Source organism: Chanodichthys erythropterus, chromosome 11, assembly GCF_024489055.1.
Source record: "Chanodichthys erythropterus isolate Z2021 chromosome 11, ASM2448905v1, whole genome shotgun sequence".
Taxonomy (NCBI): domain Eukaryota; kingdom Metazoa; phylum Chordata; class Actinopteri; order Cypriniformes; family Xenocyprididae; genus Chanodichthys; species Chanodichthys erythropterus.
Genome location: NC_090231.1, coordinates 31,213,936 through 31,232,978, shown reverse-complemented (window position 1 = coordinate 31,232,978; position 19,043 = coordinate 31,213,936). Strand labels below are relative to the sequence as shown.

The 19,043-nt window shown below is 37.5% G+C and overlaps 1 protein-coding gene across 13 annotated transcripts in view; it reads right to left on the bottom strand.

Moving 5' to 3' along the window:
• Positions 1-111: 111 nt before the first annotated feature.
• The window catches only part of madd (MAP-kinase activating death domain), a 69,084-nt gene continuing 50,152 nt past the window's right edge, over positions 112-19,043 (bottom strand). For 4 of the 13 annotated variants that reach the window (XM_067402358.1, XM_067402363.1, XM_067402361.1 and 1 more), the window contains 14 exons: positions 18,641-18,741; positions 18,451-18,534; positions 17,268-17,426; positions 16,966-17,083; positions 15,632-15,752; positions 14,429-14,534; positions 13,670-13,780; positions 13,456-13,563; positions 13,189-13,353; positions 12,971-13,043; positions 11,213-11,319; positions 7,991-8,060; positions 5,298-5,344; positions 114-1,919 (listed from right to left, as the gene is read on the bottom strand). In XM_067402358.1, the coding sequence (XP_067258459.1) occupies positions 1,806-1,919; positions 5,298-5,344; positions 7,991-8,060; positions 11,213-11,319; positions 12,971-13,043; positions 13,189-13,353; positions 13,456-13,563; positions 13,670-13,780; positions 14,429-14,534; positions 15,632-15,752; positions 16,966-17,083; positions 17,268-17,426; positions 18,451-18,534; positions 18,641-18,741 (1,484 nt within the window). In that variant the 3' untranslated portion in view covers positions 114-1,805. Of the gene's footprint in view, positions 1,920-5,297; positions 5,345-7,990; positions 8,061-11,212; positions 11,320-12,970; positions 13,044-13,188; positions 13,354-13,455; positions 13,564-13,669; positions 13,781-14,428; positions 14,535-15,631; positions 15,753-16,378; positions 16,850-16,965; positions 17,084-17,267; positions 17,427-18,450; positions 18,535-18,640; positions 18,742-19,043 lie in introns of those variants that run through there. The other 9 variants (XM_067402356.1, XM_067402365.1, XM_067402360.1 and 6 more) reach the window with 6 other exon arrangements.

Genomic DNA, 19,043 nt, shown 5'->3' with positions numbered 1-19,043 from the left:
TCCTAAAAATCAATTCTAGGAGTATTATATATATTTAATATATACAAAAAAAAAGTTACTATGTGGCACTGCTGATGGTTGTATAATAACTGTAATTCACCTAGTAAGATTACCTACAGCAACAGATTTGGGTTGGACATATTTTATTTTCATATTGCCAAAGCTGTACAGGTTCTATAAATATTTTTAAATGCTGAAATATATTTACATCCATGTCTCTGTTCTTTCCTTTCCCTCTTGTTCTAAACAATACACAGACTAAAATGAAAGCCCAAATAATGTGCAACTGTATCTCTCTCACATTTTCAAACAACAGACCTGATAAGACTGTCCAACTCAAAACATCCGCTTTGGGACACTTGGACTCTGGGAAATCAGTTTTGTGCTATTTACATCTCTAAACCAATAATGAGTGGGCTTTTCAAGTCCATTTACCGTCTGCATACAACAACAGAATTGAATGGTGATGAAAACAACAGCTTTTTTGTGTGTACATTCATACATGTAAATGATTAAAAGTGTGAGCAAGACATAAAAGAATATTAAAATATGTAAATGTGACAGCTGTCCTGCCCAATCTAGTAGTCAAGAAGAGATGATCCGAGAAAATCTGCACCTCCATGAACAGACATACTCTCTTTGCCATCTGTGTTTCTAACACACAAACACATAATCACACAGACACACACACAAGCAGGAAGAGGACACTTTAAACAGGACAATTTGGACAAGACTTTTCACTTTTCACCAACATTTTTTCAAACAATCTCCAAATGCAGCTGGCTTCTAGATCAATAATGCCTTTTTGATTGCCGTGTCAAAAAACGACAACAAACAGAAAACATAGAAGCGATGCCCGTCTCCTCATTATGAACACTGGAGGACAGTGGATGAACTCTGAGGACATGACCGGACTTGTTCTTGGTACCCACTAGTTATAGTATTGCACATCTAGAAAACAAACTACAGTTTTTCATTAACATTTTTGTTGCTTTTTCTCAGCATTGCTTCAGAGATGTACAGATTTCTTCTTCTTTTTTTCTTTTTTTTTTTTAAATATTAATCATTTTCAAGTGACATGCAATTTAACAGCAGTTCACAGACAGGGAACTTTACAGCAGAAATAGCACAGTAGTTTGAGCCTCACGTGGCAGAGCTAAAGAGATACACAGACCTTAGACCACTTACAGCAGGTGGAGGAGGGTGAAAGGAACATTTACGAATGGGACAGCTGCTCCGTCGCGGACGGCTAAGGCAAAACCCTCATACGTGGCAGCGCAAGATTGCAAAGACTTGAACATTTCACCCACCACAGACAGAACAGACTGGAATTTACAGTACGACTTAGCACATAAATATTAAATACACAGCCTGTTGATTGATATCAGAGGGGGTTGAAGAGAAGAAAGGCGTTTGCCTGGTCTCTGCATGCCAGCGGCAACTCGCATGGGATCTGCATGCAACCAAATGCCTCCGATTGCAATAAATAAAAGTGTAGGAATGTGAGGACGCCAACCAATAGTAGTCAAAGTCTGTTCTTGTTCTGGTTGGTCAATACTATGAGAATGAAATACCAGCATTTTAGTGTCGTACTCGAATTTTGTATCAGGTACATGATAAGATATTATATGAATGGCTTGTTTCTTTTAGGACAAATGTGTTGTCTATGCAAATACATCTACATGTGGATTGGTACAGGAGCAAAGGTCTTTAAAAGGAGCTTTGCAGGAGTGTCAGCTTGTACTGAACAGCAGTATTGCAGGGAGTTCAGGAGCGGGCTGAAGTAAACGTAGGAGAGAAGTGTGCTAGCTCGGTAGTGGACGAGGGGACAGCATCTTGGGCTTGCCCTCTGACTCTTTCCCTTTGACCGCCGCCATGTAGGAGAAGAGGCAGAGCACCGAGTAACAGATCTGATGTGCCTGTTAAGGACAAAAGAGTTAACACAGAGTCATTTATGTGAAAAAAGGATATCCTATTGTAGGGCTGGGCAAACATACTGATTTCCTGGTTATCTCAATATAAATTCTTAAAATCCCAAGAATGTTGTTTTTTCTTCAAAGCAAGAGCTTTCTGTATCACTTTATATTGGTGGTTCACCTCAAACCTGTTCTGTTTAGTAAATCAAAAACATTCAGGTGGACAAGTGTATTCCTACAAGTGAGAAATAGCAAAAAAAACCTTGCGAGAAACCAGGCTGTCACTTGTTTTTGAGTTCCTTACCACTGTCGCCGTTAGCTTGCATAGCTGCGGTTTAACAGACACTATAATCAGTAATATTATTGATTCGACTGCACTGACACTATTGGAGAACAAAACTTGAACTGAACTGAGCTGGATAATGACACCAGAGCTGCTTTATGGCTGATTTGACTTTGCTTCATAATTGACGAATTTGTCAACATTATTGAATTGAATCAACACTGAACTAACTTGAACTGAATAATGATGACACTTCTGTCTTCTGTAGAGCAGTTTTAGAGCAGAATTTCAATTTTTCTCATATTGTATTTGAAGAAGTTTGCATCATTGTTTGTTATTACCCTGTTAATCATTGTGAAGATGCTTTGAAACAATCTATACTATATTAAGGGCTATATAAAGGTGATGACCACCTGTGAAAAAAAATTACTGTTATGAGCTTGCCTTATTAATGAATCATTCAAAAATATATTTTTTTATCATCAATACAAACAGAGCTGCCATTTGAATCAGTATCAAAGTAGAAGGTTTTTGTATCATTAAATGTGACCTGTGCTAGCAAAATGAGTCTGAATGCACATGGACTAATTTCAAGCAACAGGCAAAACAGGTGAAAAATTGAGGTTTTCACAAAAATTAGTTCATTGTCTTGTCTAGCGATCCCAATGCTCCGAATAGCAATTACACATGTAAAAGTATCTTTATTTGTAAGTTTTCTGAGAAGAGTAACTTTCCTTTGACCATGTAAAGCCGGGCGCACACCGTGCGATTTATAATAGTCCTTTACGACTGTTGCTTGTCAGACTGTATGAACATGATCCTCATGTCACACTGTGGGATCTCAGCTGTCCTATATGTCAGACTGTTAAAAACGGACACGTGCTTGAAAACTTGTCCAGAGATTTACATCATCAACCCACACACATTCGGTGACAGTGAGCTGCATTACACGCGGGACTGAAATGGTGGCTAACAAAGAAATCTCTAGTGTAAATTTTGATCACGGTTTGTCCTGAAAAATGAAGACAATTTGGCGTTTGTCGCAGGAGAAGATACACTGCAGGATTGTGCGCCAAATCTTCTGGAACTGCCAGAATATCGTCGGAGGTGAAATTTGATCGCATTGGTCATTAATCGGCTGTCGGTGAACATGTCAAATTAGCGATCGAAGACAACAGATTTTTGCCTAGGATTACAGGAACCTTTCAAGATCCTCCAAATTTGTCTCAGACGACCAAATCATGGCTAAAATCACACAGTGTGCACCCGCCTTTAAATGCTGTCTCTCTCTGCTCATTTCTGGACGACTGGCGCTTCCTCTCAGCACAAGTTTTGTATCGTTGTAAAGCGCAGCATTCCAACTTTGTGAATATTCGTAGTGAATTCTCGATGGCTCTGAACCAATGAACTGTGATTTTCAAACTCATGCTGATAAACAAAACGATCTTACTCACACTGACTGTCAGATCTGAAGTGTACATACAAAGACGCCTCAGACCCCGATACATACACATACACAGAGTTACATTATTTCAAATTATCTGTCTTGGCGAGTATTCACGCAAACATTAGGCCCTATAATACACCGGGCGCAATGCGACGCAAGGGGCAGCGCAAGTGTGTTTGCGTCCGGTGCCGTTCGCGTTTTCCTGTTCAGCGCTACGTCCTTAAATTAGTAAATGCATTTGCGCCAGTTAGTGCGTCCATGGGCGTGCTGGTCTAAAAAAGAGCTGTGTTCAGGCGCATTGCTATTTTAAGGAGCTGAAAATAGACTGCGCCATAGACCAACTCAAACCTGGTCTAAAGTCTAAAGTCAGTGGCGCAATATTTTTTTGTTAGAGCGCGTTGGTAGAAACTGCGCCTCTGGGCGCGTCCACAGTGCGCGTTGACTTTGCTTATTACACACAGGGATGCGCATCACACAAATATGCCAAATATTAAAAACAAAAGCATTACAGTGTAAAAGAATATTATTGTGTAGGCTACACAAATATGAAAATGTAATAATGAATAGTCATTGTGTGTATTAGAATTAGGCTACCTATTTTCAATTCAGCCTATTACTACTTATAATGATGAACGAAATTGGCTAATTAATTGAACAATCGTGCCAATACACACACATATATATTAACTAACTCATCGCGCGGAGCTATTTGAAAGCCTGCATTTGCAAGCCCGCTTTAACTTTGCGCACGAGCAGATCGGTTTCTTCGCTTGAAAAGCGTTCAGCTTTTCCGCCAACAAATTCCGCCATGTAAATAGCAATCCGCCATGGCGCGAGCGCATCTCGCTCTTAAAGGGAATGAGAGATGACACTCTGATTGGTTTATTGAACGTTACGCCCATTACTCATTAATAGAATAGGGACAACCCATTTCAAAAATGCGCCCCGGCGCACGGACCGTTTTTCCGTCGTTAAAATAGCAAAAGTGGATTTGGACACGCCCTGAGTGCGCCTGCGCTTTACACTTTGCGTTTAGATCGTTAAAATAAGGCCCCTTATCTGTTATGTCTTAAATGAACGTTTGGTTAGCTGTTGGGGAAAAACATCTAATGTGTAACATTATCTTACATCCGTGTGATACAGTAGGTCTTAATATATAGGCTGTCTGTTTTAATAATGTTAATCAAACAATTGGGGAATTATGAAAAAAAGTTGAATATATATTTTTCATATAGTTATGGGTTTAGACTTGGTTTGTGCCAAATTTGGTTTTATTACCAGGGATTTTAATGTATGGTTGCTAGATGATTTTGTTTTAGAACCTTCAGAAAAATGTAACACAATTTTTCTCAAAATTGACTCAAAACAGGTGTAGCTCATTTTTTAAATTCCAACAAATCATACACCATTTTGGTGTTTTAGGTTTTAAGTTTTTTAATAGAGAATAACAATAACTCATTTTTGAAAATTTGCTCATTGCGACATTTTGCCAGCACGGGTCACAAATAGCTTTTAGTTTGCTATGCAAGCCAAAATTTATGTAAAAAGATTTGGAATTAAATTAAGAGCTTGTGAATCATATTGACTCTGAAAATCTGTATGGATACCCAGCCCTACTGTGTATAGTATTGTATGAATACTGAAATCTTACCATAGGAGTCTTGTACTTATGGATCACCACTTCTTTAGTTTCAGGAACTGCAAATCCCGTGCAAGAAACAAAATAAAATGTTCAACAGCAGTGGAATAACAAATGTGAAATATTCAAGGGCAAGGGGCGGAAACAGAGAGAAAGAAAGTTTGATAGAGAAAGAAAGAGAGAGAGAAGAGGGGAGGCATACATACGGCCCATGACAAATGAATATTAATAATCTATATCTGGCCCTGCCACATTTCAGAGCAAGAGAGCCCTGAATCTTGCAGCAGAAGAGCAGCACTCATAGAGTTCATATGACTGAACAGGATTTATCATCAGTAGACATTTCCCACAAGGTTGAGAAACTCTTATGCAATGGGAAAATGAATCAAGGCAGGCTCAAGAGGAGGAGAAAGAAAGATGGAGAAATCAGAGAGAGAGAGAGAGGGAATTTCATCGCAAGTTAAAGTTGGAAGGAAATCCGGGGTCTGCTGGGTTTTTCCATCACTGGAATGACTTGTACTACAGCCATGAGTGTATGAACTCGACTTTAGGATAAGCGACATCTGACATGAAGGCAGTGCAGTGCAGATGAAGAGTCGACAGCCATTAGTGGTGAAAGAGGGTGTATGAGAGATGATGACTGATGTCGAGTTAAATGAGAAGGACAGGGTAGGGAAGAGAAGAAGAAAAGATAAAGGTGACAGCACTTTACCTGCTGGAGAATGAAGGTTTTCATAGCAGCAAAGATGAGGGGCGGATTACAAAAAGGAAGCACAAAGACACAGCACTAACCCAGTCTAGAGCCGACTCTTATGACTACAGGTGACTCCCTTCATAATATAGATGTCCAAAAGAACCGGTTAAACAGCCTTTGCACGGTTTAGTTATTATCTAAAGACTTCTATTCTGAAGACTGACAAACATTCTCCATTCTTATACTCATTCGTCAAAAGATGCATCAGAGGAAACAGCTGCAATCTAAAACTGAGCTGATCAATTAATTAATCGCAGAAGAACTTGAACTGTGCCTTATTTCTCAAAGCTGCTGATGTCAATGTAAGATCTTTGCAGAATCCAATACCCCTTTCTCCTATTAGCTTGCTAACGGAAGATGCACTGAAGATGCAAAAACAAAGAAAGGAAAATGTTCTTAGCTTTGGTAATACAGCATTATATGTGAATTATATATTGGGATTTACCCATACTTAAAGGATAAGTCCACTTTCAAATAAAATGTTCCTGATAATTTACTCACCCCCATGTCATCCAAGATATTCATGTCGCTCTTTCGTCAGTCGAAAAGAAATTAAGGTTTTTGAATTGTTCTCCTTATAGTGGACTTCAATGGCCTCCAGACAGTTGAAGGTTAAAATTACAGTTTTAGTGCAGCTTCAAAGTGCTTTAAATGATACCAGACGAGCAATAAGGGTCTTATCTAGCAAAACGATTGGTCATTTTTGAAAAGAAAAAAAAAACTGTATATGCTGTATATATAAACAGATGATCGCCTTTGCATGTGCTTCCTCTATTCATCAAATAGCTTACGCATTATGTCCTACGCCTTCCCTATTCTACTTACGGAACGAACGCGGCCCCAGTTTTGTTTTTTTCCGTAAGTAGAATAGGGAAGGCGTAGGACATTCGGCGTAAGCTTTTTGAAGAATACGGAAAGCGGAAGCACATGAATGGCGATCATCTGTTTATATAAAGCATATACAGTTGCATTTTTTTCGAAAATGACCGATCGTTTCACTAGATAAGACCCTTATTCCTCGTCTGGTATCGTTTAAAGCCCTTTGAAGCTGCAATGAAACTCTAATTTTGACCTTCAACCGTTTGGAGGCCATTAAAGTCCACTATAAAGGAGAATAATCCTGGAATGTTTAATTTCTTAATTTCTTTTCGACTGACGAAAGAAAGACATGAACATCTTGGATGACATGGGGGTGAGTAAATTATCAGGAACATTTTATTTGAAAGTGGACTAATCCTTTAATGATATATTGACAGATAGTGATGCTTATTTTGTTATAACATGTTATAACCAATAACTAGATGTTATTAAAATTGTATAGTATGTTCAAATAAATGAAAATTCAACACTAAAAATAAAAATCAATCATTTTAATTGCTAGTGAATGTAGGGATCACTGTAGACTATGAAAAAGAGGAAATGAACAAGCACAAATAAATACACAATAACTGACCAATAATAATAATAATAACAAATAATATTATTATATAATATTAATAACAGATATGGTACTGGTATAGTGTGCATCCCTATATGTAATTGAGACATTAATGAATTGATTCATGATTGATTTGAATTTATACACCATAAAATGATGTATCATTTTTACTAATTAGGGATGAATAGTGTGCCCATAAAAAAGTTGTTTCAGCCAATGAAATGGCTTTAGGTCCAAGGGGGACAGGATTCTGTAGGCTGATGGAATCTTGCTCCTTTTAGGTTTTACATTTTATATAACATCTCATCCCCAGACTGTGCATTAATGAAGCAACAGCTAAAACTATGGTCCTATTTCGGTCTCATACATATATAACCTCTGCTCCTGAAGCTCATACATGTCATTCTGACCGCCACATCTAAGAATACTGAACGTGATCACATCACTGCTCTGCATGTGACTGAGTTACTGCTGTGTCGCGTACAGGCCTAGAATCAAAATGGGGGTAATTACCAAACTCCTCCAGGACAAAGACTCCTTTCACTGTATTGCACTTTTTAATGTGACTCAGCTCTATGAAAACCTAAAAACAAACAAAAAACAAACAAAAAAACAACAGGACACACTGTTACCAACTCAATCACACACTTGTGAGAAAACCAAAAAAAAAAAAGTATTTTTTGAAGAGATGACAATCTGGACAGTTAGTAACTGTAAACTAGGGAGAAACGGAGAAAGAACATGATAAGCAAGCTGTTGAAAAGCTACCAGAAATAAAATATGACTGCACAGAAAGAGAAATTTCCATGTTGACAGGATTACATGGGCCAGTGACGCAAATGGAGTGTTGTGAAAGTTTCAACACCTGAGCAACATTATGGGTCTTCATGTTCTAAAGAGTAAAAATAAACTCAGATATATATAGATTTTGTAATTTTGTAATTGTATTAAATTAATCAAGTCAACACCCTAAGTCTTAAGAGAGTCTCACTTTAAAGAGAATCACTGTGTATTACAATCCCTGTCTACACTATTCAGTATGACGTGTTCTTAAGGCACTGGAGACTTGTATAACAGATGTATTTTTGAAGCACTAAAGAGCTAATATGAACCTGCAGCTGTGAACATTTGCAACAAATGTGGGAATGAAATCAAGGCACTGATCCCCCTATGAGCTGAAAGGGCCCATGCAAAGACATCCATGGAAAATTCCATCATCAGAAAAAAAAAAAAAAGAAAAAAGACAGACACACAGACCATAAAGGAACCAAAAAAAGAGAGATAGAGAGAGAAAATAATACAAAAGACATTAAAAAAAATTAAGCACACAAAAGTGACGTCTGCCAGAAAAGCTACAGAACAAAGAAAGGAAAGAAAAAGTAAATGACAATGTTATGCTAAAAAGCAAAGACTGCAGAGGTTGTGTACCTTCCGCTCCTTGCAGGGGGAGAGAGCATGGGAGAGAAACGGTTTGGATTATTATTGGACAAAAAGAGCACAAAACACCCTCTGGTGCTACGAGCCCACTCTTACAGGATTAAACTACAACCGCTGATTCCATCCAGAAAGAACAACGTCTTCTTACATTAACTGTTAATATCTGCCATTATGTTTACATTAGTTTTGAAGCCCTGATGTATTCCCACCCCATTACCCTCCATGCCTCCTCCACCAGCAACGAAGACCAGCTCCCTCACACATGCCTACAGCCAAAACAGAATAGTGCCAAAACCATTACAACACACACAACTACACTACATAGACGATTTTTTTTTTCAAGTTAAACAATGCTGAACTGTCAACACTCTGTAATCAAGTAACTGACTGGTGACCACAGAGAGGCACCTATATATGATAACGATATATTAAAGGGATAGTTCAGACAAAAAATCATCTATTATCATTTACTCACCCACATATCGTAGAAAATCTGTAGAACATACAAAAAAACTGTTTGGGTTACCATTGACTTCCATTGTATGGACAAAAAAATACAATGGAAGTCGATGGGAACCAAAACTGTTAGGTTACCAACATTCTTCAATATATCTTCTTTCATGTAGCACGGAAGAAAGTAAGTCATACAGGTTAGGAATGATATGAGGGTGAGAAAATGATGACAGAATTTTCATTTTTTGGAGAAATATCCCTCTAGGGCATTTCAGCAACTGAAGACTATGACCTAGGAAGACCCCAGCAGAAAAATAAATAAATAAATAAATAAAGAATATGTTAGTAAGAACAAAAATAAAGTACTTATTTAAGGTTTGCATTGTTTGCTAATCATTCCAGTCTTTTCCAGAGTATCAGTGTTACATAACTACTGCTTTTCGCCTTGAGGGAGTTCATTAATGGGATAATCAAAAAGAAAACATTTGTTTTCTAGAAATACGTTTAATGCACATCAGTTTTCTTCTTCAAGCAGTGTATCGATAGTCATATTAACCAGGTTAATTGACCCCAAAACAGCTGTATTATGGCACTTTTCCACAGTGTGGTATGACTCGGCTTGCTTTTCCACTGCAGTTTGGGATTATAGACTGATTGTTATAGTTGTGCCACCTCTACTGCCGTGGATCTGCTGCTCAGCTACCAATGAGTCTGCACCTCATCTACTGACCATGATACAGTCATTTCTTCGATTAAAGTCGATTAAAGCAAGTTGTTTATAATAAGTTGCGTGAACAAATGATACTGCGGTGGCTGTTACTGACCATTTAAATCTAGCGGGTTTGGTATCTCGTGTTTCAAACTCAATGACACTGGTAGTGATGATTCTCTCTGACCAATCGGTGATCTGCAGTGTTTACGAGTCACATTTAGTATCGGTACGGCACACTTGGAACCTCAACCGAGGTGGTACTATTTACCGTGTCGTATCGAGCTGTACCATGCAGTGGAAAAGCGCCAAAATGTGAGCCGTAACATGCAGTGGAAAAGCGGCATTAGGTCAGAGAAGACGGCCATATGGTCTTAATAACATTTAAAGTAGCATCTATAAAATCAGGTTTATTAAGAACTATTACCTGATTGTCTCCCATTAGAACCAATTTAAAGAATATATTTATATACTTAGTTAAGTCTACAACTAAACCTCCCTAAAGTGGTTGTAAATAAGAAATGTATCCTTTAAACCTCCCCAGCAATATATTTTGCACATTACTGCTTTGAGTATGTTTTGCACAAGATTCTACGTCTTACCTCTGGCACACCACAACAAACCGACAGCACACCAACACTCACAAACCGTAAGGACCAGAGCTGGGCGCCGTGACCATTAACACATACTAACACACACAGCGGGTGGAATGTTCTGACATTTGAAAAAGTAAATCTCTGCGTGTGATTAAGCAAACCAAAAACAAACACCCAGCAAATAAAGCCAAACAACAATGACAACAACGAAAACAGCTATTCCTCTTAGAGATTCTTCAGGAACAACGCTTCCAGACATTTTTAAAATGAGAGTTTAGAGTTTAGATTTGACTGTGTATTTAATTATTTAGCACATATTGTAATTATTTTGTGAGTTGTTCCTAAAAACTTCTCAGAGGATGGAAGGCACAAATAGAAAGAGAGGAAGGAGAAGAGGCATGGAGAGATGATGAGATGAATTCAGACAAGAGAAGAGAGAAACAGGGGAATGAATGGATTGAGAATGAGGGGAAGGGTTGGTGCTGAATTTGGCAAGCACTTTGTCATGGTTATGGTTATGATAAAGGCAACACTTCCTACCTGGCTGTGCATAAATTTGAGGTTGATGCCTTCCAGCGTGACCTGAAGGAGACCACCCTCCCCTGTCTTCATGTCCTGAACCGGAAACTCGCCTCCCAGCTCTGGACCTACACACATGGGGGGGGGAAAGCACTTAGCGGTGAGACATAAAAAAAGAATAATAATAAGATTTTATATTTAAAAAACAAAAAGGGTGAATTCAGGTAAATTAGGCCACTTTTAATGAGATGACTGTCAAAAACTGGCACATTTTACCTGAATTTACCCTACAAACACACTACAGTGCAAATGTTTGGGGTCAGTAAAATTTTTTTTTTTAAAGAAAATTAAAGGTGCCATGGAACGCTTTTTTACAAAATGTAACATAAGTCTAATGTGTTCCTGAATGTGTCTGTGAAGTTTCAGCTCAAAATACCCCATAGATTTTTTTAAATTAATTTTTTAACTGCCTATTTTGTGCATCATTAGAAATGCTCCGATTCAGGCTGCGGCCCCTTTAATTGCTCACGCTCTCCACCCCCTCCAGAGCTCTCAACTCTATCACTGCATAAACAGAGTTTACACAGCTAATATAACCCTCAAAATGGATCTTTACAAAATGTTCGTCATGCATGCTGCATGCATATATCGGATCATGTGAGTATAGTATTTATTTGGATGTTTACATTTGATTCTGAATGAGTTTGATAGTGCTCCGTGGCTAAAGCTAACATTACACACTGTTGGAGAGATTTATAAAGAACGAAGTTGTGTTTATGAATTATACAGACTGCAAGTGTTTAAAAAATGAAAATAGCGACGGCTCTCTTGTCTCCGTGAATACAGTAATAAACGATGGTAACTTTAACTACATCACACAGTACATTAGCAACATGCTAACGAAACTTTTAGAAAGACTAAAATATCATGATATCATGGATCATGTCAGTTATTATCGCTCCGTCTGCCATTTTTCGCTATTGTTCTTGCTTGTTTACCTAGTCTGATGATTCAGCTGTGCACAGATCCAGACGTTAATACTGGCTGTCCTTGTGTAATGCTTGAACATGGGCTGGCATATGCAAATATTGGGGTCATACATATTAATGATCCCGACTGTTACTTAACAGTCGGTGTTATGTTGAGATTCGCCTGTTCTTCGGAGGTCTTTTAAACAAATGAGATTTATATAAGGAGGAGGAAACAATGGGGTTTGAGACTCACTGTATGTCATTTCCATGTACTGAACGCTTGTTATTTAACTATGCCACAGTAAATTCAATTTTTAATTCTAGGGCACCTTTAATACTTTTTATTCAACAAAGACATTAAATTGATCAAATGTAACAGTAAAGACATTTATAATGTTACAAAACATTTCTAGTTTAAATAAATGCTGTTCTTTTGAACTTTCTATTCATCAAAGAATCATGAACTGTTTTCAATAATTTGGTAATAATAAATGTTTCTTGAGCAGCAAATCAGCACATTAGAATGATTTTGAAGGATCACGTGACACTGAAAACTGGAGTAATGATGCTGAAAATTCAGCTTTGATCACAGAAATAAATTACATTTTAAAATATATTAAAATACAAAACAGTTATTGTAATAATTGTAATGTAACAAATTGTAATCATTCACAATATTACTGTTTTACAGTATTACTGTATTTTTAATAAAATAAATGTAATTGAAGAGACTTTTTCAATAAAACATTTAAACATCTTACCAGCCCCAAACCCTCTGAAGCGTAGTGTACAGAGACACACAATGTACCTGGTTTGATGCTTTGTTGTCGTGCAGCAGCACGCTCCATGCTGTCTTTAACACAGTAGTACAGTTCCCGACACTTAACGCACACACAGACAAAAAAGAAACAAAGAGAAAGTGAGACTTAATTATACTGATGATACTGAAACAAAAACAACAAAAAAAAATATATAAATTGAGTGTATGTGTACTACAGTATGCCTCTACATTGATGAGCATCTCACCTTCTTGGTGTAGAACTTGTTAAGCTGTGTCTCTTGGCCGTTCCTCCTCCACAGACACAACACTTTGGTCTTGGGACAGTAGGTCATATTTATGAGCTTCTCATACCACCAGCGCTCATAGACTGTGCCAATGTTACTGCGCAAGACGATGCAGTCGTCACACACCTAAACACACACAAGGCAGAGGAAAGATGGACTGAATGCTCATTTGCACAGAAAAGTTCATTAGAATAAAAAAGGAGGCATTTAGACACGCAAAACTCGTACCTCCATGAAAAATATGTCACCAGTTGTATCAGTTCCAGCATGTACAACAAATGTCTGCTTCTTAATGTGCCGGCTGCCACTTGGCCTGATGGAAAGCTCCCGGCCACTCTGCAACAAAACAAACAATGTGTCCATCACTCATCACCCGATCATAATATGTTCAGCTACTGGCTTACATGCAACAGCTGTAACTCCTCATCTGACCAGCTCTTACCAAATGTGCAATGCGGTCCAGGACTTCATTGATCTCCTGACTGTGGGTTAGGCCGATGTGAGATTTCCCCATAAGACGCCGTACCTTCTTCCTGATGTCATTTTTACTGACCTAAATAAATGGAGCAGTAATAGTTAAAAAAAAAACACCATGGAGTTTGGGGTCAGTAAGATATTTCATGTTTTTGAATTACGTCTCATATGCTAACCAAGGCTGCATTTATTTGATCAAAAATACAGTAATAACAGTAATATTGTGAAATATTATTACAATTCAAAATAACTTTCTTTTTTAATATATTTTAAAATGTATTTCATTCTTGTGATTCAAAGCAAAAATTTTCAGAAGCCATTACTCCAGTCTTCAGTGTCACATGATTATACAGACATCACTGCAACATTTCTTATTATTATCAATGTTGAAAACAGTTGTGCTGCTTGATATTTTAGTGGAAAACGTATACTTTTCTTCATTATTCTTTGACGAAAAGAACGTTCAAAAGAACAGCATTTTTTTTCAACATAATACATTTCTTTACAGTGCCTTTTGAGCAAAAATGAATATGTCCTTGGTGAATAAAAATATTTATTTACAAAAAAAAAAAAATCCTACTGAAAAAAAAATTTAAAAAATCCTATATATACATTTAATTCATTTAATTTAATCCAATTGAATCAATTTAATTAATACCCCAAACTGTTCACTATGAAAATATCTTTGATTTAAATATATGTAAAGGAATGGAGTGTTTGTGTGTACCTTCATCATAAGCATGTAGGCGATCATGTTGTGCAGGAGAGTGGCCAGTAGTCTGTCCTCATCGTCCTCCAGTCTCTTGCGGTCATGATCTCCCAGAGACAGATATCTGAGAAACCACAGCACACAAAATCAAAATCAAAATACAACAGCCCAGTTTACATCTGAATCCTAGCATAACCAAAAAGCTTGAAGCTTAAAGGAACACTCCACTTTTTTTGAAAATAGGCTCATTTTCCAACTCCCCTAGAGTTAAACAGTTGAGTTTTACCATTTTCTAATCCATTCAGCCGATCTCCGGTTCTGGCGGTACCATTTTTAGCATAGCTTAGCATAGTTCATTGAATCTGATTAGACCGTTAGCATCGCGCTTAAAAATTACCAAATAGTTTTGATATTTTTCCTATTTAAAACTTGACTCTTCTGTAGTTAAATCGTGTACTAAGACCGACGGAAAATAAAAAGTTGTGATTTTCTAGGCTGATTCTCATTCAGGCGTAATTATCAAGAAACTTTGCTGCCGTATCATGGCTGCAGCAGTGCAATGATATTACACAGCGCCCGTGAGCCCCTGCTTGCACAGGGAACGTGCCTTGCAACCATGGAGACGTTTGTGAGAGACGCTGCGTAATATCATTGCACTGCTGCAGCCATGATACGGCAGCAAAGTTCCTTGATTATTACGCCTTTATGAGAGTATAGTTCCTAGCCATATCAGCCTATAAAATCACAACTTTTTATTTTCCGTCGGTCTTAGTACACGATGTAACTACAGAAGAGTCAAGTTTTAAATAGGAAAAATATCAAAACTCTTTGGTCATTTTTAAGCGCGATGCTAACGGTCTAATCAGATTCAATGAACTATGCTAAGCTATGCTAAAAGTGGTACCGCCAGAACCGGAGATCGGCTGAATGGATTCGAAAACGGTAAAACTCAACTGTTTAACTCTAGGGGAGTTGGAAAATGAGCCTATTTTCAAAAAAAGTGGAGTGTTCCTTTAAGGCTCATTCAAAACATTCCAACATGTTGACATTTTCCTAGAGTGGAACTTTTGAGCAGTGTCAGATGGATGTAATTTGCATGAAAGCATGTGAACAACCAGTATGCATTGCTTTCATTAAAGTAGGTAAACTTCTAAAATCAGACAATTCTGAATGATTGATTCAACTTGAAAACTTCTGCAGGCACATACAGAACACACTAACCTGTCAATCATTTCTTGTGGTCCCTGATCCATCCCCATTCCTTCCCGTTCCAACATTACAGCATCCAGGTAGGCATCCTCCCAGAACTGCATCTGATCCCACAGAGTAGAGCGCTCCTTACCTACACATACACACAATTTTACTCTTAACTTGAGTAAAACAGTATTTCAACTCAACAACATGCCAACATGTACATTTATTAAGGTAAGCATCAGATGTTCAAAACCATAAAGTCATAAAACAACAAATAATTTGAGTATTACGCTTAAAACCCTTCAAAAATAAACACAAAAATAGTTCAAGCAAAGCAATTGCACAGCATGCTGTAATGAATAAAGCCTGCTATCATTCCTTTTAAAATTAATTTTAACACAGAGTTAACACACGCCTCCATACATCTGCTTATTGTTTCAGCCTTTACATTCTTTCAAGCAGCTTTTTTCAACCCTCAGTTTCACACAAACACATTCAATCACAAAATAAGATTGGCTTATCTGATCTGTCTTGTTTGTGTATTTTAATTCTCTTATAAAAATTCAGGTAAAACCACAATAAAATCATGCAAATAATACCATGCACAAACAAATACATTCAAATATTTGTAATTTCTTGGAAACAAACAAACACCCTACATGCTCCATACAAGACTTAAACATAGTATGGATGTGAGGGAAGGCATGTAGCGTCTAATACTACAATCCTAAAATACACACATCCAAAATGTCAAAGGTCAGAGTTTATCCATACTCAGAGAAAAGGTTTCCATGGCAGCATCCTCCAGTTGGTCCCAAACTGAGCTTTTATCTCGCCCTTCGTGGCATTAAATGGGACGAAAAAAGAAAAAGGAGAGAGAGAGAGGAGGGAAAAAGAGGAGGCCGCGGTGCAGAAGGCAAAGAAAGTGTTAGAGTGTTAGAAGCAAAGCTGTGTGCTGTCAGAGATATTCAAACCAATACTTCATTACAAGCTGGTTAATACAAGGACTTATTTGGAGCAAATTAACAGAGAACTTTACAAAAGTCTAGTGGTCAGTGTGTAAACATGGTTAACAGAATAAACTGTTGCAAACAGAATCTAGACAGTAATAAAGGATTTTTCTGTGCAGTTAATTTTTTTAATTTTTAAACATTAAGGTTATGGAAAACAAACAGAGACAACTTTTGGAAATACCTCAAAATTTCGAATTAACATGGACATTGACAAATACGCCAGAGCTGATTACTAAAGCAGTGAGAACGGACACGGAAGAAGAAAAGAAAGAAAAAAAAAGTGCAAAAACAAACAAAATGAATGAAAAGGAATGCTGAATAAATTAAGGGAGGAAGATTCATTCTTACCAAGCAGCCCCTCACACAAGTAGATCCTCATGCTAACATCCTCAAGAGGCGGTGTTGGTGCTCCCTTATTAACACCAACCGGTCCCCTCACTCCTGGTTTCAGCTTATGGGTCTTTCCCTGTATGAGAAACAACCATTCAAATGCTTGGGGTAAGAAATGAATGCTTTTATTCAGCAAATTTATTTTGGTCAACCTTTGAACTTTAATTTGACATTGTGTATTATAATAACAATGAAAGTTTAGATGTAGTGAGGATGACTGAAACTAAGCCAGTGGATATGGATATGCAAAAGATACTCACAAACACAGAGCTGGTCGCAGGGTTGGTCTCAATCTCGCTGTCGGACAGTGTGCCACGGGACAGGTTGAGATGTTGAGCATGTCTTCCTGTCTGGCCATCTCCAGCAGTGCTGCTCAGGTCGCTGTCTGCACCCAATGTCTCACCTGAGCTGTTACTCACCTACAGATCCAAGGTCAGAGATCAGCAAAAGTACAGCAAACAAGAGAGATTTTATGATTTCTTAAAGGGATAGTTCATTATAAAAAAAATAAAATAAAAAAAAAATTAAAAGTTTTTTGGGGGTTAGTATGATTTTTTTGCAATGTTTTTGAAAGAAGTCCCTTATGCTCACCAAGACTGCATTTATCTATTCAAAAATACAGTAATATTATGAAATATTATTACAATCTAAAATAACTGTTTTCTATTTTATTATATTTTTAAATGTAATTTATTCCTGTGGTGCAAAGCTGAATTTTCAGCATCATTACTCCAGTCTTTAGTGTCACATGATCCATCGGAAATCATTCCAATATGCTGATTATCAATGTTGAAAACAACAGTAATGCTTAATATTTTTGTGGAAACCATAATTATTTTTGTTGATACTTTGATGAAAAGAAATTTCAAAATAAGAGCATTTATTTGAAACAGAAATCTGTTACATGCCACTTTTGATCAAATTAATGCATCCTTACTGAACAAAAGTATACATTTTTACAAAAAAAATCACTAGAAAAAATTACTGACCCCAAACTTGGTATGGAGTGGTAGTGTATAAAATGAAAGTGACCCAAATTACTTGAGCTGTATTCCATGTCTTTTGAAACAACACAACAGCTTTGTGTGACAAACATACTGAAACCTACATAATTTATTCAGAGAAAACACTTGGAATACAGTGCATGCTACTTTTATGGTCATTCTGCCTAAAATCTCATTTTGTGGTCTATAGAAGAAATAAAAGCAAAGTTTGGAATGAATCAGGGTAAATTGACAATTTTCATTTTTGAATGAACTATCCATAAGAAAACAGAAAGTAACAAACTATATGTCTATAATGCAACACATTTATAAAGAAATAAAGAATAAGACTGTAAAAGTTGTAAGACAGAACTGTCTGTGGGAACTACATATAATTTGGATATACGGAAGTGTATCAAAGAGAAAGGGTGGCAGTGTCTCTGTATTGGCCGTGCCCTACCACTGTGCTAGCCTCTGATTCCTGACTGGTGCTTCTGGTCAGAGCAGGAGGCTCGGAGCTCGCCAGTGACTCTGTATCACTCTTCTGGAGAGGAACATAGATGAAACAGGCCAATGATAGCATGAAATATAGGTATATGCATAGGTATATTTCCATGTATTTAAATAAAATTAAATTAGTTAACACTAACCTGTGAGCCAGACGTCACACTGAGGCCACTGTCAGCACTGATCTGTGATTTCTTTTCATCAGTGTCTCCACCTTCTAGACGCTGTTTTGCTCCATCAGCCCCTGTAGAAAACATACAATCAGCCTTCCATCCATTAACTCTCTGCGCTGCATTCTGGGACGTCACATGACTAACAATGAGCTGAAGCCATCTCTGTTCTACAGAACGACATGAAAGTTATTGATTTCACAAAGGGGAATAATGCCATTTCAGCAGGCTGCCACTCATTAGACTATGCAGAGCAGACAGACAGAAACAAATAATGCTTGCGGTCATATTGGGGAAACTCACAGAAGCAGATCAGCTGACAGTGGGCCAGATCAGTTCACACACATTAGTGCTAGATATCACAGACAAAGGCAGT